This window comes from Protobothrops mucrosquamatus, unplaced genomic scaffold, assembly GCF_001527695.2.
Source record: "Protobothrops mucrosquamatus isolate PMUCROS unplaced genomic scaffold, P.Mucros_1.0 scaffold2216, whole genome shotgun sequence".
Taxonomy (NCBI): Eukaryota; Metazoa; Chordata; class Lepidosauria; order Squamata; family Viperidae; genus Protobothrops; species Protobothrops mucrosquamatus.
Window position 1 is genome coordinate 46,308 of NW_015388308.1, and position 22,158 is coordinate 68,465.

At 48.0% G+C, this 22,158-nt stretch overlaps 1 protein-coding gene across 1 annotated transcript in view; it reads right to left on the bottom strand.

Annotated features, from left to right (window-relative positions):
* Positions 1-1,274: 1,274 nt before the first annotated feature.
* SLC7A7 (solute carrier family 7 member 7) overlaps positions 1,275-22,158 on the bottom strand; it is a 31,631-nt gene continuing 10,747 nt past the window's right edge. Inside the window, exons 2-9 of the mRNA XM_015824383.1 lie at positions 15,214-15,339; positions 14,627-14,771; positions 8,339-8,462; positions 7,484-7,587; positions 6,386-6,482; positions 4,710-4,859; positions 3,802-3,985; positions 1,275-1,367 (exon numbers count right to left, since the gene is read on the bottom strand). Coding sequence (XP_015679869.1) covers positions 1,291-1,367; positions 3,802-3,985; positions 4,710-4,859; positions 6,386-6,482; positions 7,484-7,587; positions 8,339-8,462; positions 14,627-14,771; positions 15,214-15,339 — 1,007 coding nt within the window. The 3' untranslated portion in view covers positions 1,275-1,290. The remainder of the gene's footprint in view (positions 1,368-3,801; positions 3,986-4,709; positions 4,860-6,385; positions 6,483-7,483; positions 7,588-8,338; positions 8,463-14,626; positions 14,772-15,213; positions 15,340-22,158) is intronic.

Genomic DNA, 22,158 nt, shown 5'->3' on the forward strand with positions numbered 1-22,158 from the left:
CCCTCATGCTGGCTCAGGAATTCTGGGAGTTGAAGTCCACGAGTCATGAAGGGGCCAAAGTTTCCCTCATGCTGGCTCAGGAATTCTGGGAGTTGAAGTCCACGAGTCATGAAGGGGCCAAAGTTTCCCTCATGCTGGCTCAGGAATTCTGGGAGTTGAAGTCCACGAGTCATAAAAGAGCCAAGGTTGCCTACCCCTGTTATAGGGGGTACCTTGCTCAATAGTAGTAACTGTGAGAGGGATCTCGGAGTCCTAGTGGACAATCATTTAAATAGGAGCCAGCCGTGTGCTGCAGCTGCCAAAAAGGCCAACACAATGCTGGGCTGCATTAACAGGGATAGAATCAAGATCAGGTGAAATATTAATACCACTTTACAATGCCTTGGTAAGGCCACACTTGGAATACGGCATCCAGTTTTGGTCACCACGATGTAAAAGAGTACAGAGAAGAGCAACAAAGATGATCAGGGGACTGGAGGCTAAAACATAAGGAACGGTTGCTGGAATTGGGTATGTCTAGTTTAATGAAGGACGAGGGGGGACATGATAGCCGGGTTCCAGTATCTCAGGGGCTGCCCCAAAGAAGAGGGAGTCAAGCTATTCTCCAAAGCACCCGAAGGCAGGACAAGAAGCAACGGATGGAAACTAACCAAGGAGAGAAGCAACCTAGAACTAAAGAGAAACTTCCTGACAGTGAGAACAATTAACCAGTGGAACAACCTGCCTCCAGAAGTGGTGAATGCTCCAACACAGGAAGTTTTTAAGAAGAGACTGGACAGCCATCTGTCCGAAATGGTATAGGGTTTCCTGCCTGAGCAGGGGGCTGGACTAGATGACCTCCAAGGTCCCTTCCAACTTTATTATTATTATTATTATTATTATTATTACATTGGCTTGGGCCCTTCAGATGTTTTGCATCATAGCTTCCGTAAACAGCAGGATTTGAACTGGAAGACATCGAGACGGCACAGCCGTGGATTGCAGTTTTGAAAATAAAAGGGCAAAAGTTGGATTGGAGAGGTGTGGCAAAAATTACTGAGACGTTGCACGCCAAAGACCTTTTTAAAAAAAATAATAATAATTGAAGGAAATTTGTGGAATGTTGAGCATTTACTGGGCTTGGCCCCCAAGGACAGGTCCGCTCTGCCCCATAAGAACCACCACAAAAAAATAATAATAAAAATCCCTGTAGTAAATACAATACTCCCGACGAAGTATCAAATAATAAATTAGAAGGAGTCCATTGCAGGGGGATGACGGGAGAAGCCGGCCTCTCTCGGATGGTCGTCGTCACTGAGACTTGATTTCGGGATCCATCTCGGTCAGGACAGACAGGGACACTAACTGGATAAGGCGGGTCACGCGGGCTGGGAAAGAAAAGATCAGTCAGCATTAGGGTAGGGCTGGTGGTGAACGATTCAGCTAAGAAAAAGATGGTTGCAGGAGGAAAGCCACAAAGGATCTAGCAGGAAGCCGGTTCTAACAAACACCCTAGTTTCTCTAAGTCGGGTTGGCAACCTTAAACACTCAAAGAGCTACTTGGACCCCTTTCCCAGAAAAAAAGAAAACACTGGGAGCTGCAAAACTTGCACGTGCACGAGGAGGAGCTTGATTGAAGAGTTTAATTAAAAAGAAATAGAGGCTGCTGTGCATGAGTTCCCTCCCTCCCTCTCTCTTTGTCTCCCTCTTTATCTCCCCCCTCCCTCTCTCTGATCTGCTCACCTGGCAAACTGGCTTCACACTATCCTCCAACAAGCTGACACACATTCTTATTGGGCTGGCTCTCTCCTGCCCTTGGTCTGCCAGTCCTCTTCCCCCACTCAGTGTGTGAGAGAAAGAGAGAGAGTTGCTGTTTCCTGCTTCCTGCTGAGACGCAGCCAAAGCAGGAGTCCCGCCCAATAAGCTTGTCAGCTTGTCCGAGAACAGCGTGAGGCCACTCTCTTTTTTACACACAAACACGCACAGAGAGAGAAAAGGAAAGCGCAAGTGCCTCTCTCTGTCTGTCTCTGCAAATGGCGGAGGAGGCTCAAAAAGCCACATGCGGCTCCGGAGTCGTAGGTTGCCGACCCGCCCTAAGTGATCCGTTATATGTATGCGATAATAGTATTCCAAACTTTGAGGGGCTACCACAAGGAAGAGGGGGTCAACCTATCCTCCAAAGCACCCGAAGGCAGGACAAGAAGCAACGGATGGAAATTAATCAAGGAGAGAAGCAACCTGGAACTAAGGTGAAACTTCCTGACAGTTAGAACAATTAACCAGTGGAACAACCTGCCTCCAGATGTTGTGAATGCTCCAACACTGGAGGCTTTTAAGAAGAGACTGGACAGCCCCTTGCCTGGAATGGTATAGGGTCTTCTGCTTGAGCTGGGGGGTTGGACTAGAAGACCTCCAAGGTCCCTTCCAACTCTTGCTATTTTCAAGTTATAGTCAAGGATACCGTCCTGAAGACGTTGGGGCTAAATTAAATAATTCCTCTTTATTAACTTCCCCCTCATTCTAAATCGGAAACCCAAGTGGGAAGATCTTTATATGGTGTTACTTATTTGGTGGAATTCTTCCATCTCCTGCAAAGGGAGATGTTCTTTGGAATATTTGGAAGTCTGGGAAAAGGGGGCAAAAAAGAAAAATGGCTACCGAATCTATTTATTCTCATTTCCCAGCTTCTTCTCTTGGTTAGTCGTCGTGGCGGTTCTACACCAGTCCTCGACTTACTACAGTTTGTTTAATGGCCGTTCGAAGTTACAACGGCACTGAAAAATGTGACTTGCTGCCGTTTTTCACACAACCGTTGCAGCATCCCCGTGGCCACGGGATCAAAATTTGAATGCTTGACCACTGGCTGATATTTATGACGGTCGCAGCGTCCCGGGGTCACATGATTCCCCTTTCGTGACTTTCTCATAAGCCAGGGGTGTCAAACTCAATTTCATAGAGGGCCGCATCAGCATTGCGGTTGCCCTTGGGGGGGCCAGGTGGGTGTGGACAGGATGGGTGCGGCCTACTGGGTGGGCGTGGAGGGAGTGGATATGGCCTATTGGTGGGCATGGCCAGCTCTACATCATTCATGTCAAGGGGGCCTGTGGGGGCCTGGGCAGGAGTGGGACAGATCTGAGGCTCTCTGGCAGAAGAGGGTGGACCGGGGCAAGCACCAAGGCATGGTCCACTGGAAGGGCCTGCTGAAACCTCCCCTGGAGCCCATCAAGCCGGATATGTGAAGTAGGCGAGGGCCATTTGCTGGCCACTTCCAGGCGATGGTGCATTTCTTCATTCCTCACAAAGGGCGACACCTCCCCAGCATGCACCCAGGGGGCGAGGCCAACGCAGCAGGAGCTGGTTCCTCACTGTTTCCAGACGGCGTTGTGGAGCTAAGACTGAATGTGTTTCGGCATAGATGGCCACCACAAAATTGTACATTGGCTCCTGGCCGGCCTGGGCCAGGGCCAAGGCAGCGGGGGCCGTTCCCTCACTGTTTCCAGGATGGCTTCGCGGGCCACATGAAACCACTTCGCGGGCCGCATCTGGCCCCCGGGCCTTGTGTTTGACATGTCTGTCATAAGCAAAAGTCAACGAGGAAGCCAGATTCGCTTAACGGCCGTGTTACTAACTTGACAATTGCAGTGATCCACTTTTAACAGCTGTGGCAAGAAAGGTGTAAAACGGGAGGAAACTCATTTAACACACGTCTCGCTTAGCAGCGGAAATTTTGGTCTGTATTTGCGGGCCTTAAAGTTGGGAACTCCCTGTGGTGGGGGCCCACTGAAGACAGACCTCAGAAATCCCCAGCTCCGATTCACTCACCCGTCACTCGCCGTAAGCAGTTCGGCCTTTTCTGGTCTGGGACCCTCACCACCAGGAAGTAGACCGGAAGTCCAGAGGCCGCTATGGCAATGCCGATGGCCGAATTGATGGGGTCGGTATAGAGCGGTACTGCCACCAGGAAGATGGTGCAGAGGCAAAAAATGATGGGGAAAACGATCGTCAACTAAAGGAAAGGGAAGTAAGAATTGGTTGAAGTCTCACGACCAGCTCCCATCCATCACGCTACGCCAGGGCTTTTCAACCTTTTCACCCATTGTACCACTTTTAGGATATGGCAACATCCGAGTACCACCAGTCGCCTAGCAAGGTGTCAAAAACTTGATGACCCAAAAAAAAAAAAGGAAAAAAGCGATAAAGTACAGGTACTCATCGACTTACAACAATTCACTTAGTGACTGTTCGAAGTTACAATGGCACTGAAAAAAGGGCCCCCCAAGCCACAGCCGAGCAAGACACCTGCCTGCCAACCCGGCGGCGCTCTTCCTCCTGTCCGAGGTTTTCATTGTTGTGAGCATTTCTGTTGAGGATTGGCAGCGGGGGTGGGATGGGGGGGGTGTTTGGTTTTTATTCCCCCCCCCCCGTCTGCTGGGTGATTGCAGCAGGTTTTGGTCACTTCACATGACCCTGGGACACTGTGACCGTCATAAATATGAATCAGTTGCCAAGTATCTGAATGTAAATCACAAGACCCTGGAGATGCTGCAACATTCCAGCTGATCGGCGCTTCTTCTGGGCTCAGCAGAAGTGCCAGGATCAGTGCTGCTTTCCAGCTGATTGGTGCTTCTTCAGGGCTCAGCAGAAGCACCAGGATCAGTGCCGAGCTTCAGTTTAACGGTGGCAACGGGAGTTTTTAAACATTACACAACTAAGGCCGCAGATCCCTCTACCTTGAGTGGACGTTCTCTAGAAGGTTCCTTCCAGCGAAGGTACAGTTGCCCGGCGATGGACAGGCCCACAAAGAACCAGTAACTGAAGCTGTAGTAGTTGATGAGTTGAAAGATGTCTTCCACGCAAAGATAAATCAGAGCCATGGCTCCCTGCAACAGACAGACGTGACACCAGGGTGAAGCCACGTTCGTCACGATTAGCCGAATAACATTTTGGTTTTCTAGCAGCTTACCATCCACCCACATCGCTCGGAAAGTATAAGACGTGTCTCCAAAAAATAACAACCAATCCAAGGAGCAGAGTTCAAGACACCCAGTTCTGCCTACATCTGTCCCAAGGCACCGCAGTGACCTCCATGACGGGTGACTTGGATCGTTTTTTAGAGAATGACTCATGACTCTCCCTTCCTGGAGCTGAATCTGTGGTTTCTCACATAGCTGCCTGTTGACAGTTCACACCTACTCTTCCCGCCGATGAAGGAATTGGCTGGCTACTTGAAGGCAGCACTAAATGTCTGAAGGCCTCTGGCTCAACCCATCGCTTTTTTATCGATTGAATCTTCTCCATTCCCTCCCACCATCTCACCCTGCAAAACCTCGGCTCAGCTGTTTGGGAAAACTGTAGAGAAGCAGGACCACACCAGAAGGGAGGAATGAACCATCAGGAAGGGATTTCCAAGGTTTGAGAAGAATGCAGAATTACAGAGTTGGAAGGGACCTTGGAGGTCTTCCAATCCAACCCCCTGCTCAAGCAGGAGACCCTATACATTCGAGACAAATGGCTGTCCAATCACTTCTTTAAAAAAACTCCAGTGTTGGACCACCCACAACTTCTGGTGGCAAGCTGTTCCACTGGTTAATTGTTCTCACTGTCGGGAAATGTCTCCTTAATTCTAGGCTGGTTCTCTCCTTGACAGATTTCTATCCTACCCTATCACTTTGTGTCTTCCCCTCTTCTTTGTGTCAGCCCCTCAAGTACTGGAAGATGGGGACAAGACTCTGCCCTCGCGCCCCGTCGCACACAGATGATGCTGCAGGGCGCAGGCGGAGGGTGTGGCCACCATGGTGCTGCTGGGCCGCCATGGCGATCTGCTGCAGTGGACCATGGAGGCGATGGGTGGCCCTGCGGGCGGGGGGGGCTGGAGTGGGGTGGGTGGAGCTTGGGTGGGGCAGGGCAGGAATGGGTTTTGGGCACTCGGTTTCTAAAAGGTTGGCCATCACTGTCCTAGGATCATCTCGCCCATTGCTAATCGCACGCTGCCCCCGAAGCACCATTACTCCTGCCTGCCACCCACTTGGCTGGGGGCTATTTGTCCCATGCAGCCAAAGGCCCGGGTCAAACAGTGCCTGGGTGGGAGGGCCAGGGACCCACTGGCCTTGGAGAATGGCCAGAGGAGGGCCAGCGGAGGAGAAACACCGGCTGTAAGTCCGCTGAGATGGGTGGCTGGGGGCGAAGGGGGCACGGCCAAGGGTCAGTGCCCAAATGTCCCGTTCCGTAGCTGGAGTCCATCAGATGAAAAGTTCAACAGTTAGGGAAGGTGATTGCTTCTCATACCGGGTGAATCGCTCAAGACAACTAGGAAAAGGGACGGGGGATTTGAGGCCCGATTGCTTTCTCTCCGCCAAGCCAAGTGGATCCCTGCGTGCATTCTCTCACAGGGTACCTTTGGACTTACGTTAAAAAGCAGGGCTGGCACAGGGGTGAACCGTTCCACGTGGATCATGCAGATGGCATCTGGCAGGTGTCCTTCCCGGGAGCCGACGAAAAACAATCTGTGGAGCAAGAACGGGTAAGCGTCTTAAGTTGCCCACTGACCAATTCGGAAGGCAAAGATGCACGACTCCTAAAACATAACGGAGAACGATTGCAGGAATTGGGTATGTCTAGTCCAGGGGTAGGAAACCTTGGCTCTTTTATGATTCTGGGAGTTGAAGTCCACGAGTCATAAAAGAGCCAAGGTTGCCTACCCCTGGTCTAGTCTAATAAGGAGCACTAAGGAGGACATGATAGCAGGGTTCCAACATCTCAGGGTTTGCCCCAAAGAAGAGGGAGTCAAGCTATTCTCCAAAGCGCCTGAAGGCAGGACAAGAAGCAACGGGTGGAAATTAATCAAGGAGAGAAGCAACCTAGAACTAAGGAGAAACTTCCTGACAGTTAGAACAATTAACCAGTGGAACGGCTTGCCTCCAGAGGTTGTGGGTGCTCCAACATTGGAGGTTTTTAGATTGGACAACCATTTGTCTGAAATGGAATAGGGTCTCCTGCTTGAGCAGGGGGTTGGACTAGAAGACCTCCAAGGTCCCTTCCAACTCTGTTATTCTTTAAGCCTGGAGGCTAAATCGTAGGATGAACAGCGAAGGGAACTCGGTATGTTTAGTCTAATAAGGAGAAGACTTAGGGGAGACGTGATAGCCGTCTTCTACTACGGGGGTCTTCAAACGTGGCCCTTTGATGACTTGTGGACTTCAACTCCCAGAATTCCTCAGCCAGGCATGCTGCTGGCTGAGGAATTCTGAGAGTTGAAGCCCACAAGTCATCAAAGGGCCAAGTTTGAAGACCCCTGTTCTAATACTTGAAGGCTGTCACAGGGAAGAGGGCACCGACTGATTCGTCGTAGCATCTGAGGGCAGGATAAGAAGCAATGGGGTGGAAACGCATCGGAACAGGGAACGTTTTTGATTTTCAGAGGATTATTCCCCTGCAAAGCAGACGCTTAAAAATTAATTTGGGAAGCCTCTTGAGCAGTAAAGAGAACACACGTCTAATGGTTTACCTGGAAGCAGCCAGAATGGAAGCATTAAGGCCTCCAAAGCAGGATAGAGCCACAGCAAGGGGGATGGTCCAACTCATCACTCCAAAAACCTGATCACCGAAAGTCTAAAAAAAAAAAAAAGAGTTTTCAATAAGCTGCTGGCACCGACTTTATGCGAGAGCATGTGTGGACAATTATGGCAACTTTATGATCAGTGGACTTCAATTCCCAGAATTCCTGGCTGGCTGGGGAATTCTGGGAGTTGACGTTGCCAAGGTTGAACAATCCTGGCTGGCCTAGCTAGCTGGGGAATTCTGGGAATTGAAGTCCAGAGGACATAAAGTTGCTGGGGTTGAACAATCCTGGCTGGCTGGGGAATTCTGGGAGTTGAAGTCCACAGGTCTTAAAGTTGCCGAGNTTGAACAATCCTGGCTGGCATGGCTGGCTGGGGAATTCTGGGAGTCGAAGTCCAGAGGTCTTAAAGTTGCCGAGGTTGAACAATCCTGACTGGCATGACTGGCTGGGGAATTCTGGGAGTCGAAGTCCACAGGTCTTAAAGTTGCCGAGGTTGAACAATCCTGACTGGCATGACTGGCTGGGGAATTCTGGGAGTCGAAGTCCAGAGGTCTTAAAGTTGCCAAGGTTGAACAATCCTGGCTGGCATGGCTGGCTGGGGAATTCTGGGAGTCGAAGTCCAGAGGTCTTAAAGTTGCCAAGGTTGAACAATCCTGACTGGCATGACTGGCTGGGGAATTCTGGGAGTCGAAGTCCAGAGGACTTAAAGTTGCCGAGGTTGAACAACCCTGCTTTAAGGGGCAATCCGCTGCTGGATTCCACTGATGTGTCTCAGGAATGGGACGGGATGAGCTCACTAACCACAGCCACCGCATCGCTCGAAAGGATCTCCGTCTTGCTCAGGACCGCGTAGTAGGCCACGTTGGTCATGATGTAGATCACCGTGACGATTGGCATGGATATGCCAATGGAGAGGGGAAGGTTCCTGCGGAGTAGTGGAAAGAGAATATTGTCACCATCCGGGCTCTCTGCCGCGGCTATCCCACATGTTCTGTGGTTTGCCTAACACCCGCTTCAGAGCAGTCCGGGCTAGGAGAGGCAGCTTGAGAAACTAAATGTATTTATTTAATTTGATTTTTTTTTTTGCCCTGCCTTTTTTTATTTCTATAAACAACTCAAGGCGGCGGGAAATATCTAATGCTCCTTCCTCCTCCGTCTTCCCCACAATAACAACAGCCCTGTGAGGTGGGTTGGGCTGAGGGAGAATGATTGACCCAAAGACACAGACACCCCCCAAGCTGGCTTTCATGCCCAAGGTGGGACTAGAACTCCCCGTCTCCTGGTGATTGGTCTAAAGTCACCCAGCTGGCTTTCATGCCCAAGGTGGGACTAGAACTCCCCGTCTCCTGGTGATTGGTCTAAAGTCACCCAGCTGGCTTTCATGCCCAAGGTGGGACTAGAACTCCCCGTCTCCTGGTGATTGGTCTGAAGTCACCCAGCTGGCTTTCATGCCCAAGGTGGGACTAGAACTCCCCGTCTCCTGGTGATTGGTCTAAAGTCACCCAGCCGGCTTTCATGCCCAAGGTGGGACTAGAACTCCCCGTCTCCTGGTGATTGGTCTAAAGTCACCCAGCTGGCTTTCATGCCCAAGGTGGGACTAGAACTCCCCGTCTCCTGGTGATTGGTCTGAAGTCACCCAGCTGGCTTTCATGCCCAAGGTGGGACTAGAACTCCCCGTCTCCTGGTGATTGGTCTAAAGTCACCCAGCTGGCTTTCATGCCCAAGGTGGGACTAGAACTCCCCGTCTCCTGGTGATTGGTCTAAAGTCACCCATTCGGCTTTCATGTCCAAGGTGGGACTAGAACTCCATGCCTCCTGGTGATTGGTCTAAAGTCACCCATTCAGCTTTCATGCCCAAGGTGGGACTAGAACTCCCCGTCTCCTGGTGATTGGTCTAAAGTCACCCATTCAGCTTTCATGTCCAAGGGTCTCCTGGTGATTGGTCTAAAGTCGCCCATTCAGCTTTCATGCCCAAGGTGGGACTAGAACTCCGTCTCCTGGTGATTGGTCTAAAGTCACCCAGCTGGCTTTCATGCCCAAGGCGGGACTAGAACTCCCCATCTCCTGGTGATTGATCTAAAGTCACTCATTCAGCTTTCATGCCCAAGGTGGGACTAGAACTCCCGGTCTCCTGGCGATTGGTCTAAAGTCACCCATTCAGCTTTCATGCCCAAGGCGGGACTAGAACTCCCGGTCTCCTGGTGATTGGTCTAAAGTCACCCAGCTGGCTTTCATGCCCAATGTGGGACTAGAACTCCCGGTCTCCTGGTGATTGGTCTAAAGTCACCCAGCTGGCTCTCATGCCTAAAGTGGGACTAGGACTCACCATCTCCTGGTTTCTAGGCCAGCACCTTAACTACTACACCAGTGATGGCAAACCTTTTAGAGACCGAGTGCACAAACTGCAACCCAAAACCCACTTATGCATCCTCGAGTGCTGGGTGGGTGTGGTGGCCCATTGGCTGGGTGTGGCCCATTGGGTGGGTGTGGCCCATTGGGTGGGCGTGGCTGCGGTGGTAACGGCAGACTGGGTGGGACTAAAAAGTTCAATCAATCAATTCCAACTTTGCAAGATCTTTTTTTTCCCCGCGAGAAGTTGAAATTGACTGATTGATTGAACCTTTTTTTTTTTTTTTGCACACGGCAGCAGAGGCCTAAAGTGAAAAAGTTTTATAAAACCCAGCTGAAGGCCTAGGACTGGGGCGACAGCGCGCGTGCCCCAGAGAGGACTCTGCATGCCACCTCTGGCACCCATGCCATAGGTTCGCCACCACTGGAATATACCAAACCAGCTTTGGCTAAATTTCTTGGCTAAGCTCTCCTATTCCCTTCACTTCTGGTGGCAATGAGTTCTCCTGGCTTTCCTTTCATTTCATAAAAGGATGGGGAGAAACTCCCAACACCGGGGTTGAGAATTCATTTCTTCCTTCCATTAAAAAAAACAAAAACAAAAAATCCCAGCTCAGTGGGAAAATCTTGTGCTTCCTTCGATTTCATCATCAAACTTTCTGGTCTTGCAAGAGACCTCGTTGGGGGCGAAAGGCTGCTTTTTTGGGGGGAAATTGCAGGATTTCTTCCTGCTTTTGCCTTCTCTGGGAAATCTGTCTTAGCAGAAACTGTACGAACTTTTTAGATTCCGTCAACTTGTTAAGAGGTATGCTGCAATGCCTACCTTTGCCCACTGGGTGGCACCCGCTCTCCACCTCATTCCACCCAAATAAAATCTCCCAGGAATTTCAATTAAGGAAAGAACAAAGCTTGGGTATTTCATAGAATCATAGTGCTGGAAAGGGACCTCAGAGGTCTTCTAGTCCAACCCCCTGCCTAAGGGGCAGTCTTTTTACCCAGGGCACTTTAGAGAATAGATGATAGATAGATAGATAGATAGATAGATAGATAGATAGATAGATAGATAGATAGATAGATAGATAGATAGATAGATAGATAGATAGATAGATAGATAGATAGATAGATAGATAGATAGATAGATAGATAGATAGATATGGATGGAGATAATGATAATTAATAAATGTTAGAGATGATTGATATAGATGATAATTAGATGTAGAAGTGGAGATAATGAGATAGATAATGATAGATAATGAGATAGATGATAGACAGAGAGATAATAATTGATAAATGTGAGAGATAATGATAGATTGATAGATGATATATACATAATTAGATAGATGTAGAGATAGATATAGATTAGATAATGATAGATTCATAGATGATCATTAGATGTAGCTGTAGCTAGGAGAGAGAGAGATAATATAGATGACATGATAGATAGATAGATAGATAGATAGATAGATAGATAGATAGATAGATAGATAGATAGATAGATAGATAGATAGATAGATAGATAGATAGATAGATAGATAGATAGAGACAGATGATAGACAGATGATAGATAGATGATGGATAGAGACAGACAGACAGATGATAGATAGATAGATAGATAGATAGATAGATAGATAGATAGATAGATAGATAGATAGATAGATAGATAGATAGATAGATAGATAGATAGATAACCACAATCACAGCCCAGCTACAACACAGATAGTCCTCGTATTACCACCACAATTGAGCCCAAAACCTCAGGCTGTTAAGTGAGACAAATGGCTGTCCAGTCTCTTCTTAAAAACTTTCAGTGTTGGAGCATTCACAGCTTCTGGAGGCAGGTAGTTCCACTAGTTAATTGTTCTGATTGTCAGAACAATTTCTCCTTAGTTCTAGGTTGCTTCTCTCCTTGGTTAGTTTCCATCTGTTGCTTCTTGTCCTGCCTTCAGGCGCTCTGGAGAATAGCTTGACTCCCTCTTCTTTGGGGCAGCCCCTGAGATATTGGAACACTGCTATCATGTCCCCCCTCGTCCTTCTCTTCATTAAACTAGACATCCCCAATTCCAGCAACCGTTCCTCGTATGTTTTAGCCTCCAGTCCCCTGATCCTCTTTGTTGCTCTTCTCTGCACTCTTTCTAGAGTCTCAACACCTTTTTTTACATCGTGGGGATCCAAAATTGGATGCCGTATTCCAAGTAAATGAGCCATTTGCCAAGCCTCCAAATTTTGATCCTGCGACTAGGGTGGGAGGGCTGCTGCAATGGTCATTAGTGTGAAAAACGGTCGTAACTCGCTTTCCCCAGTGCCGTCGTAACTTTGAACGGTCACCAAACGAATAAGTCGAGGCTTACCTGTCATTTTAACAAGGGGGAGAGCGCTAGTGTTTCTCAACTTGGGCGACTTTGAGATCGTTGGACTTCAACGCCCACGCTTCAATTTCAACGTCAATTCATTCCAGTTCAAAATTCAGTTCCCGTGCTGGCTGGGGAATTCTGGGAGTTGAAGTCCACCTCCCTCAAAGTCACCCAGGTTGAGAAACACAAGTCTAGGCAAAAACAAATTGGGGGGAAAAAATGGAACTTTGATCTTATATATGTTGACGTTAGCAAGGCGACTGTATGCATAGAAATTGGAAGGATGGTTCCCTGTGGTTCCCTGTGGACGAAAGGCTGCAGAAGCTGATGGAGATGGCTAAGCTGGCAGTTTTGATTAAAGAAAAAAAAATAAGTACTTTTGTTTCTACGTGGAGACCGCTTCAGGACTTTGTGCTTGAGGTGGGTGGAAAAAAACCGAAGCTTTGATTTTGGGTTTCACCGATTAGATTGATTTGTTGCTACAGAAATGGCTACTTTATTTGTCATTGTTAGTTGCGAAGTCATGTCCGACCCATCGCGATTCCATGGACAACAAAAAAGTAAGGTTCTACATTTAGGCAAGAAAAACCAAATGCACAGCTATAGTATACGGGGTACCTTGCTCAATATAGTAACTGTGAGAGGGATCTCGGAGTCCTAGTGGACAATCACTTAAATATGAGCCAGCCATGTGCTGCAGCTGCCAAAAAAGCCAACAAAGTGCTAGGCTGCATTAACAGAGGGATAGAATCAAGATCACGTGAAGTATTAATACCACTTTACAACGCCTTGGTAAGGCCACACTTGGAATACGGCATCCAGTTTTGGTCACCACGATGTAAAAAAGATGCTGAGACTCTAGAAAGAGTACAGAGAAGAGCAATAAAGATGATTAGGGGACTGGAGGCTAAAACATATAAGGAACGGTTGCTGGAATTGGGTATGTCTAGTTTAACGAAGAGAAGGACGAGGGGGGACAGGATAGCCGTGTTCCAGTATCTCAGGGGCTGCCCCAAAGAAGGGGGAGTCAAGCTATTTTCCAGAGCGCCTGAAGGCAGGACGAGAAGCAATGGGTGGAAACTGATCAAGGAGAGAAGCAACTTGGAACTCAGGAGAAACTTCCTGAATGTTAGAACAATTAACCAGTGGAACAACCTGCCTCCAGAAGTGGTAAATGCTCCAACACTGGAAGTTTTTAAGAAGAGACTGGACAGCCATTTGTCCGAAATGGTATAGGGTTTCCTGCTTGAGCAGGGGGTTGGACTCGATGACCTCCAAGGTCTCTTCCAACTTTATTATTATTATTATTATTATTCTTATTCTTATTCTTATTCTTATTCTTATTCTTATTCTTATTCTTATTATTCTTATTATTATTATTATTATTATTATTATTATTATTATTATTATTATTATTATTATTATTATTATTATTATTATTATTATTATAAGCCATTTGTCTGAAATGGTATAGGGTTTCCTGCTTGAGCAGGGGGTTGGACTAGATGACCTCCAAGGTCCCTTCCAAATATTATTAATATTATTATTATTATTATTATTATTATTATTATTATTATTATTATTATTATTATTATTATTATTATTATTATTATTATTATTACTCCTCCAGGTCTTCCTGTCCTCTACCATCTTCTGGAGTCCATTTAAGCTCACGCCTCCTGCTTTAGTGACTCCCTCCAGCCACCTCATTCTCCGTCGTCCCCTTCTTCTCTTGCCCTCAATCAGAAATGGCTACTTTATACTATCATGGAAAAGTAAAAAAATCAGGCTAGATGTTCATGCTTTATTCTACCGCAACAGAGGACGTGGGAACTCAATCTCTTTTTTTTTTCTTTTTTCCCCTCTCCCCCTCACTGTCCTTTCCCTTTCCCTTCCCTCTTGTGCCCTGCTATCTGCTTTGTATGTTGTATTTTACTCTATAATCTAATAAAATGTAGAAAGAGAGAGAGAGAGAGAGAGAGAGAGAGAGAGAGGGAGAGAGAGGGAGAGAGAGAGAGAGAGAGAGAGAGAGAGAGAGAGAGAAGGGGCTAGACGATGTGAATTCCGGCACCCAAGGAAGAGAAGGATCCTTCATCTGAGCAAGGACTCCTGCCAGCTTAATCTCCAGCGAGGAATTTATGGACTGGAGACAAAGTCTGAAGAACAAGGAAGGGCCAGATAATCAGGTTCAACCACCTCCTCCTCCCATTTCCCCCCTTTGGGAAGGTCAGCATAAAATCCTAAGGTCCTTCCAGGGAAACAGGGGTGGGGAAGCAACATTGCCCTCTCCTCCTGGACGTGGGACGGGAACACGCCAAGCCCGGTGATCTCACCAAGCCAGGAAGGATTCCCACGTTTTTTTTTCCTCCAGCTAGTTTGCCAGGCTGACCTTTCGGGGTTCTTGATCTCCTCCGTGACAAAATTAAGGGTGTCCCATCCCGAGTAGGAGAAGAGGGCGGAGTACAGAGCCAGCGCGATGTTGCCCACGTCCCAGGCCGATCCCTCGAACGCGTCGGCCAAATTCTCGGAATGTCCTGCGGGAGAGATTAAAAAAAAAGAATTCAAAGGTTTTGCCCCCAAATACACGGAAACACGGGGGGGAATCCTCGGCTTCTGGACCGCCCACGGGAGCCCAAAATTTCCATCGCTAAGCGAAACACTTGTTCGAGTGAGTTTTGGCCCCCTCCCGTTTTACGACTTTTCCTGCCGCCGTTGTTAAGTCCGAACCGCCGTTCTTCAGTTAGTAACGTGGGCTGTTAACGTTTCATGACCCTAACTAGGTAACATCATCAGTGCTAACGAGCAAGCTCAGAGAGCACCAAGGACCCCTCACCACTGGGAAACTTCGTTTCAACTCAGTTCGAATCTGACCCCTGACAGGGGCTCAACTTTTATCAATTGGGGTGGCAGTACCCCAGCTTCCCGGCCCCAGGGGGGGGTATGAGAATAAAAACCCCACAGCCAGAGTTTCAGTACCTTGTGCAATGCGGACGATGCCTGCAATGATCACAACAATGAGGGCTAGCACCTTGGCGTAGGTGGACAGGTCCTGGACTCGGGTTCCCCACTTCACGTAGGCACAGTTCACAAAAGTCAAGAAGCCTAAAATCAAGAGAAGAAAGTGGGGTAAAAAAGCAGAATGACTTACAAGGAAGGGTATAACTTTCTTCCTTCGACTGAGTTGTGGATCTGTGGGCTTAAGACACCATCCCCAATTACAGGTGGTCCTCACCGTACGACCACAACGGAGCCCCCCAAAAAATTTATGTTGCTAAGCGAGACAAGAGGTTAAGCGAATTTTGTGCCCCATTTTACGACCTTTCTCACCACAGTCATTAAGGCAGCGGTTCTCAACCTATGGATCGCGACCCCATTTGGGGTCGATCGACCATTTCACTGGGGTCGCCAAGCAAGGCTGTCCGCCATTTTTTTCCCCCTTTTTCGGCGGGTGCCTTACCTCCCTTGGGCTGGGCCAGCTGGTGGTCGGCCTGCTCTGTCTCTGCCGCTTGCCAGCTACGCCTCGGCCGGCGCAGGGGGCGGAACCACGCATGCGCGGCGCTCCCGGGCAGGGAAAGTTCTCGACTTACAACCGGTTGGGTAGTCCTCAACTTATGACCGGTTTAGTCCTCGACTTATGACCGGTTTAGTCCTCGACTTACGACCGGTTTAGTCCTCGACTTACGACCGGTTGGGGGTCGCGGCATTAAAAAGGTTGAGAACCACTGCATTAAGGGAATCACTGCAGGTGTGAAGTTAGTCACACGGTTGTATAGTTAATTTGGCTTCCCCGTTGATTTTATTTATTTATTTTATTTTATTTATTTATTAATTGCATTTATATCCCGCCCTTCTCCTTACGGACTCAGGGCGGCTGACAATTGAATAAAATACTAACATATATACATATACTTAATTAAAATTTGATTAAAACGAAATATTTAAATATGTCCAATTTAAAAGTAATTAAAACCCCCTTTAAAATCCCTCAGGCCAGTCCCGCTAGTTGGNCCCAACACCGCCCGCGCGGCCGCATTTTGAACTAGCTGGAGCCTCCGGGTGCTCCTCAAGGGAAGCCCCATGTAGAGAGCATTGCAGTAGTCCAGGCGGGAGGTCACAAGGGCATGAGTGACCGTGCGTAAGGCGTCCCGGTCCAGAAACGGCCGCAACTGGCGGATCAGGCGAACCTGATAAAACGCTCCCCTGGTCAAGGCCGACAACTGGTCATCCAATGTCAACCGTGAATCCAGGAGAACACCCAAGTTGCGGACCCGATCTGAGGGGGCCAAAGTTTCGCCCCCTATAGTCAGCGATGGAGTCAGCTGACTATGATTTTGTTGGCCTTAAAAGTCGCAAAGACACTACAATCGTCGTAAATAGGAGTCCAGTTGCCAAGCATCTGAACTTCGATCGCACGACCACGCTGGAACGGTCATGGGTGTGGGGAACCGGTCATAAGTCGCTTTTTTTCAGTGACGTAATTTTGAACGGTCGCTAAACAAACTGTTGTAAGTTGAGGTTGTAAGAAATTAATTGAATTTATCTCCCCTTGAATTCTGAAACTTGAAGACCCTTTCAGATGCTGTGTTGGTGTACAATGGCGGGTTTTAAAAGAAGGAGGCCATTTCTACAATAATTCTGCAGCACTCAGTTTTCTCTCCACAGAATCCAAGTGGTAAAGATAAAGTACTTAAATGACACCAGCATACCCCCTATCTACAGTATTGGCCAAAATTGTGGAAACCTTTTGGGAAAAGTGTACATCTGAGGTTTGATGGCTAATAACACCACTTTTTTTGGGAGTAGTACCATAAAATTATATATCAATAGAAAGATAATTGAATCAAGAACGTAACGCAACACAGTTTGTTCAACTATCTGTATTGTATTCTGTGAAAAGTTATAGCGAAATAACCAGAAAAAGGAAGCACAACTTGCTTAGGTTGATCTCAGGTGGCTTTCCTTCATCTGATTGTAGATCATGAGCACGAGTGTTTAGAGAGCTAATCGGGTGCCATCTTGTTTTGGCAATGAGCCAATCAGATCACGGTAGGATCCAGTTATTGATGTCCTGTATTGAAGCTGAGAGGAGGACATTTGTCAGTGTGTTATGGGATCGCTGTCGAGTTGGTTGGGGTTGTTTGGCGTTCTTTCATTTAGTGAGCTTGTAAAAAAGTAATAAAATTAAAGTAATGGTGCAAAGAGTTGACCGGTCACCCAGAAAGCCATGTAAAATAGTATTATTAAGTGAACAAGGCTACAGTTATAAAGAAATGAGAAGAAAAATGGTGGAAACTTAACCAAAGGTGGCATTTCTACTGTACACTTTTCCCAAAAGGTTTCCACAATTTGGGCCGCTACTGTACATCGCTCTTCAAAGGCCATTCTCTCCCCTATTACGCGATGAAATTTTCTCCATCGTTCCCTGACCTGAGCAAAAGGTGTCTATTCTTCAGCTGTTACAGGTGGCCCTCAACGTAGGACCGCAGCGGAGCCCAAAATTCCTGTTGCTAGCGGTGTCACCACCTGTTAAGTGAATTTTGAACCTGTTTTACGACCTTTCTTGCCGCACTTGTTAAGGGAATCCCTGCAGTTATTACTGTCATGGTTCCGACAGACGAAACTCTTCAAAAGAACTTTGAGGCGTTGTTTACCTTAAAGCATCTTTATTTTGAGTAGCGTAACTTCGGCACTGGCATAAAGGAAGCCAAAAACTGAATTCCCCTCCCCTGAGCACATAGTGTCAAAGCACAATTCCCTCCTTCAACTAGCAGTCATAAATCACATTCCCCAATTAGCTTGAAGCTGTGGGCCTCCTCTCCAGTTCTCCAGCCCCCCAATTCCTTATCAGCTCTGGTTACAATAACCTTGTTTCTCACCCTAGGTCTGGTGTTGTTATGTCTAGCTCAGGGGTAGGCAACCTTGACTCTTTTATGACTCGTGGACGTCCAACTCCCAGAATTCCTGAGCCAGCCACGCTGAGGGGAAAGGGAGAGGTTTCCAAGCTGAGCCATGGCTGGCTCAGGAATTCTGGGAGTTGGAAGTCCACGAGTCATAAAAGAGAGCCAAGGTTGCCTACTCCTGGCCTAGCTGGACTCTCGTTCACATCCCCCCTTCCCAGCATCATCTAACTCTAAAAGCAAAAGGTAAAAGATGGCTACATTTCCCTTTGTTGTCAAGGCAAAAACATCCGGTGTTGGTCACGTGGTTAAGTGGATCCGGCTTTCTCCCCCCCCCCGACGACGTTGCTTATCAGAAGGTCGAGCGTCATAAATAGGAGTCAGTTGTCCAGTTTGTGAATTTCGATCACGTGACTTTGGGGAGGCTGCAAGGGCCGTTAAGTGTGAAAAATGGCCATGTCGCTTCTTTCCGGTGCCGTTGTAAACTTCGGCCGCTAAACGAACTGTTGTAAATCGAGGATTGCCTACACCAGTGATGATGGTGAACCTTTTAGAGACCGAGTGCCCAAACTGCAACCCAAAACCCACTTATTTATTGCAAAGCGCCAGGGGCGCATCAGCATTATGGTGCCCTCAGGGGGGGGAGCAGGGAGGCGCCTCTGAATGCCGCCTCTGGCACGCAAAAACCAGGGGTGCAAAAATGGGCCACCACGCTGCGAGGCGCAAAAATGGCCACCGGCGCGCCGTGGGGTGCAGGTACAAGGCGCTGCATCACGCAAGAACGGGGCAGGGTTGGTATCACGCAGGCACTAGCCCTGCCCCATTTGCAGTGCGTGCGTGCTCGCGGCCCCGAGCGCGCATGCGGGCGGGGCTCCTGCTCCAGGCGGCGGTGCAGCCTGATGGACCTGCTGCTGGCGGCGGCACGCATGCCAACAGAGAGGGCTCTGAGTGCCGCCTCTGGCACGCGTGCCATAGGTTCGCCACCACTGGCCTACACAATGAATGGCAGCAGCTGCTCGCAAGCCCAAGAGCCCGCGGTCTTCTTTCCCCCAAAGCAGCTCTTGAATCCGAAACCGTGATGCGTTTGCTTTGATCAAAATTCAAAAATGGATGGAAGCTACTGGGGGGGGGCTTCATCCTGGCCACAGTGACTCCTGGACTTTTGCCCTATCTTGGATTTCTCCCTTAGGTCCTGTTTCTTTAATCCTTCTGAATTGTGATGCAATCACACCGCAAAGACAGGGAGCTGAGTTAGTTAACCAGCTAACTGGGAGGGGTGGATGGACTGGGAGAGATAACTGGTAGGTCGGGTTGATAAGACACAAAGTCCTAGATAATAAGAGATTTATTTTTTTTCTTAAGCCTGCAGTACTTATCCACCCTGGGGGTTTCTCCGGGCCTGGGGAGTACAAATCCCATCATTCGCAGCCAAGCCAGTCTTGCAGGGCTGGCGGTAAACCTTTCGATACGTCAAGAGAGAAAGGATTGCGGCATTTTCTCTGCGGTTCTCAAAACTGGGGAAGAAATCGGCCCTAGATGTTTGGAATTAATGAAGCGGGGAGCGAGGTTTGGCCCCTACATTTGGTGGCCCCGGAAGGGGCATAAGCTGCAGGCAGTCCTCGAACGTACGACCGCGGTTGCTAAGCGAGACAGATGTCCAGCGACTTTCGTCCCCATTCTACGACCTTGCTTGCCACAGTTGTTACGTGAATGGGTGCAGTTGTTTAAGTTGTTAAGTGATTCTGGTTTCCCCGTTGACTTTGCTTGTCTGGAGGTCGCAAAAGGGGATTCCAGGACACACACACACCCTGCCTGGGACGCTGCAACCGTCATAAAGATGAGCCAGTTGCCCAGCGTCCGGATTTTGATCACATGATCGTGGGGGATGCTGCAACGGTCGCTAGCTGTGGAAAAGGGTAAGAAGTCACTTTTCTCAGTGCCGTTCTAACTTCGAACGGTCACTAAATGAATGGTTGCAAGTCGAGGACTGCCTGTATTGGGGAGAGAACCTCCTTCTTTTCCTCATCTATTCAGGCCTCTAAGAATAGGATAGGATAGGATAGGATAGGATAGGATAGGATAGGATAGGATAGGATAGGATAGGATAGGATAGGAATAAGGAATAGGACAGGACAGGACAGGATAGGATAGGATAGAATAACAGGAGAGGAGAGGAGAGGAGAGGAGAGAGAAGAGAAGAGAAGAGAAGAGAAGAAAGAAAATAGGATAGACTGGAATATAGAATAGAATAGAAAAGAACAGAACAGAATAACAAGAGAGAAGAGAAGAGAAGAGAGAAAATAGGATAGGATAGACTAGAATATAGAATAGAATAGAATAGAATAGAATAGAATAGAATAGAATAGAATAACAGGAGAGGAGAAGAGAGGAGAGAGGAGAGGAGAGGAGAGGAGAGAAGAGAAGAGAAGAGAAGAAGAGAAAGAAAATAGGATAGACTGGAATATAGAATAGAAAAGAAAAGAACAGAACAGAATAACAAGAGAGAAGAGAAGAGAAGAGAAGAGAAGAGAAGAGAAGAGAAGAGAAGAGAGAAAATAGGATAGGATAGGATAGGATAGGATAGGATAGGATAGGATAGGATAGGATAGAATAGAATAGAATAGAATAGAATAGAATAGAAAATCTGGAATAGAATAGAATAGAATAGAATAGAATAGAATAGAATAGAATAGAATAGAATAGAATAGAATTAGAAATAATAAAACAGAATACTAAAATATAGAATAGAATAGAAATAGGAATAGAAATAGAAATAGAGAATGGGATGGGATGGGATAGGATAGATAGGATAGGATAGGATTGAATTATGGGATGGAATAGAATAGAATAGAATAGAATAGAATAGAATAGAATAGAATAGAATAGAATTTGGAAGAGCCGGACAGCTGACTGGCAAGTCAAGTTTCCAGCATTTCAATCCTTACTCTTCCCTGCAAGATGGCATCAACAGCCCCTTCCCCCAAAGTACCCCAACACCTGGAAGCAAAGAACTGGGCAGACGTTGACCGCTGCCTCTGCTCCTTTTCCCAACCTGCGCCCGGCTCCCCGAATCCCCCCACCCCGAGAGACACCGGCTGCCAGACAGCCGTTGCCAGTAAGCGCCCGAGAAGTTAAATCCCAGGTGGAAGGCGCTGGAACGATCTTCCTGGATACTACCCACCCAAAGTTCAAAGACGAGGCACAGAAGTTAACTTGTTGATCCGGCTCCGATTGCTTTTTTTTTATGTCTCTGCCCGTCGTCTCTAACCTTGATCTTTATCCCAAGGAACAGGTTGTTGTGCCTCAGGAGGGCTGGGGGAGGTTTGGCTTGGCTCCAGAGGGCCCATCCCACCCGTCCCCAGGACGGGAAGAGACTGCGGCGGGGCTGAGCAAAGGACCACCCGCCAGGCCGCGTTGCGAGTTCAAAATACTACTCTCTTAGCTGCAGGACGTGGGATTCGGGAGGCCTTCGAATCAACCCTTTTCTTCTTTTATTTTTTATTTTTTATAAACAAGGCAATACATGCCTCTTTGTTATAGGTCCTTGGAACAGGCCTGAGGGAGCCCAGATGGGAGGGCTCTGTTTCCCAATGGCACCGCCTGTTCTTCAGGGGGAGATGGCACAGGTAGTTCTGCCAGGTTTGCTAATAAATGCCTTTCTCTCTGGTGCCAAGACTCTCCTGCTTCTGATCAAAGGGAGGAGGAGGAGGAGGAGGAGGAGGAGGAGGAGGAGGACAATGACACAACGACTGTGGAGTCCTTGGTGCTCTCTGAGCTTGCTTGTTTTCTTGGTGCTCTCTGAGCTTGGTGATTTTCTTGCAGACATTTCATGTCCCAACTAGGTAGCATCATCCGTGCTAGAAGGGAGTCGGATTTATGGAGAGGAGGAGGAGGAGGAGCAGGAGGGGGAGGAGGAGGAGGAGGTGGTGGTCCTTGGTGCTCTCTAAGCTTGGTGCTTTTCTTGTGGACATTTCATGACCCAACTAGGTAGCATCATCAGTGCTAGAAGGGAGTGGGGTTTGGG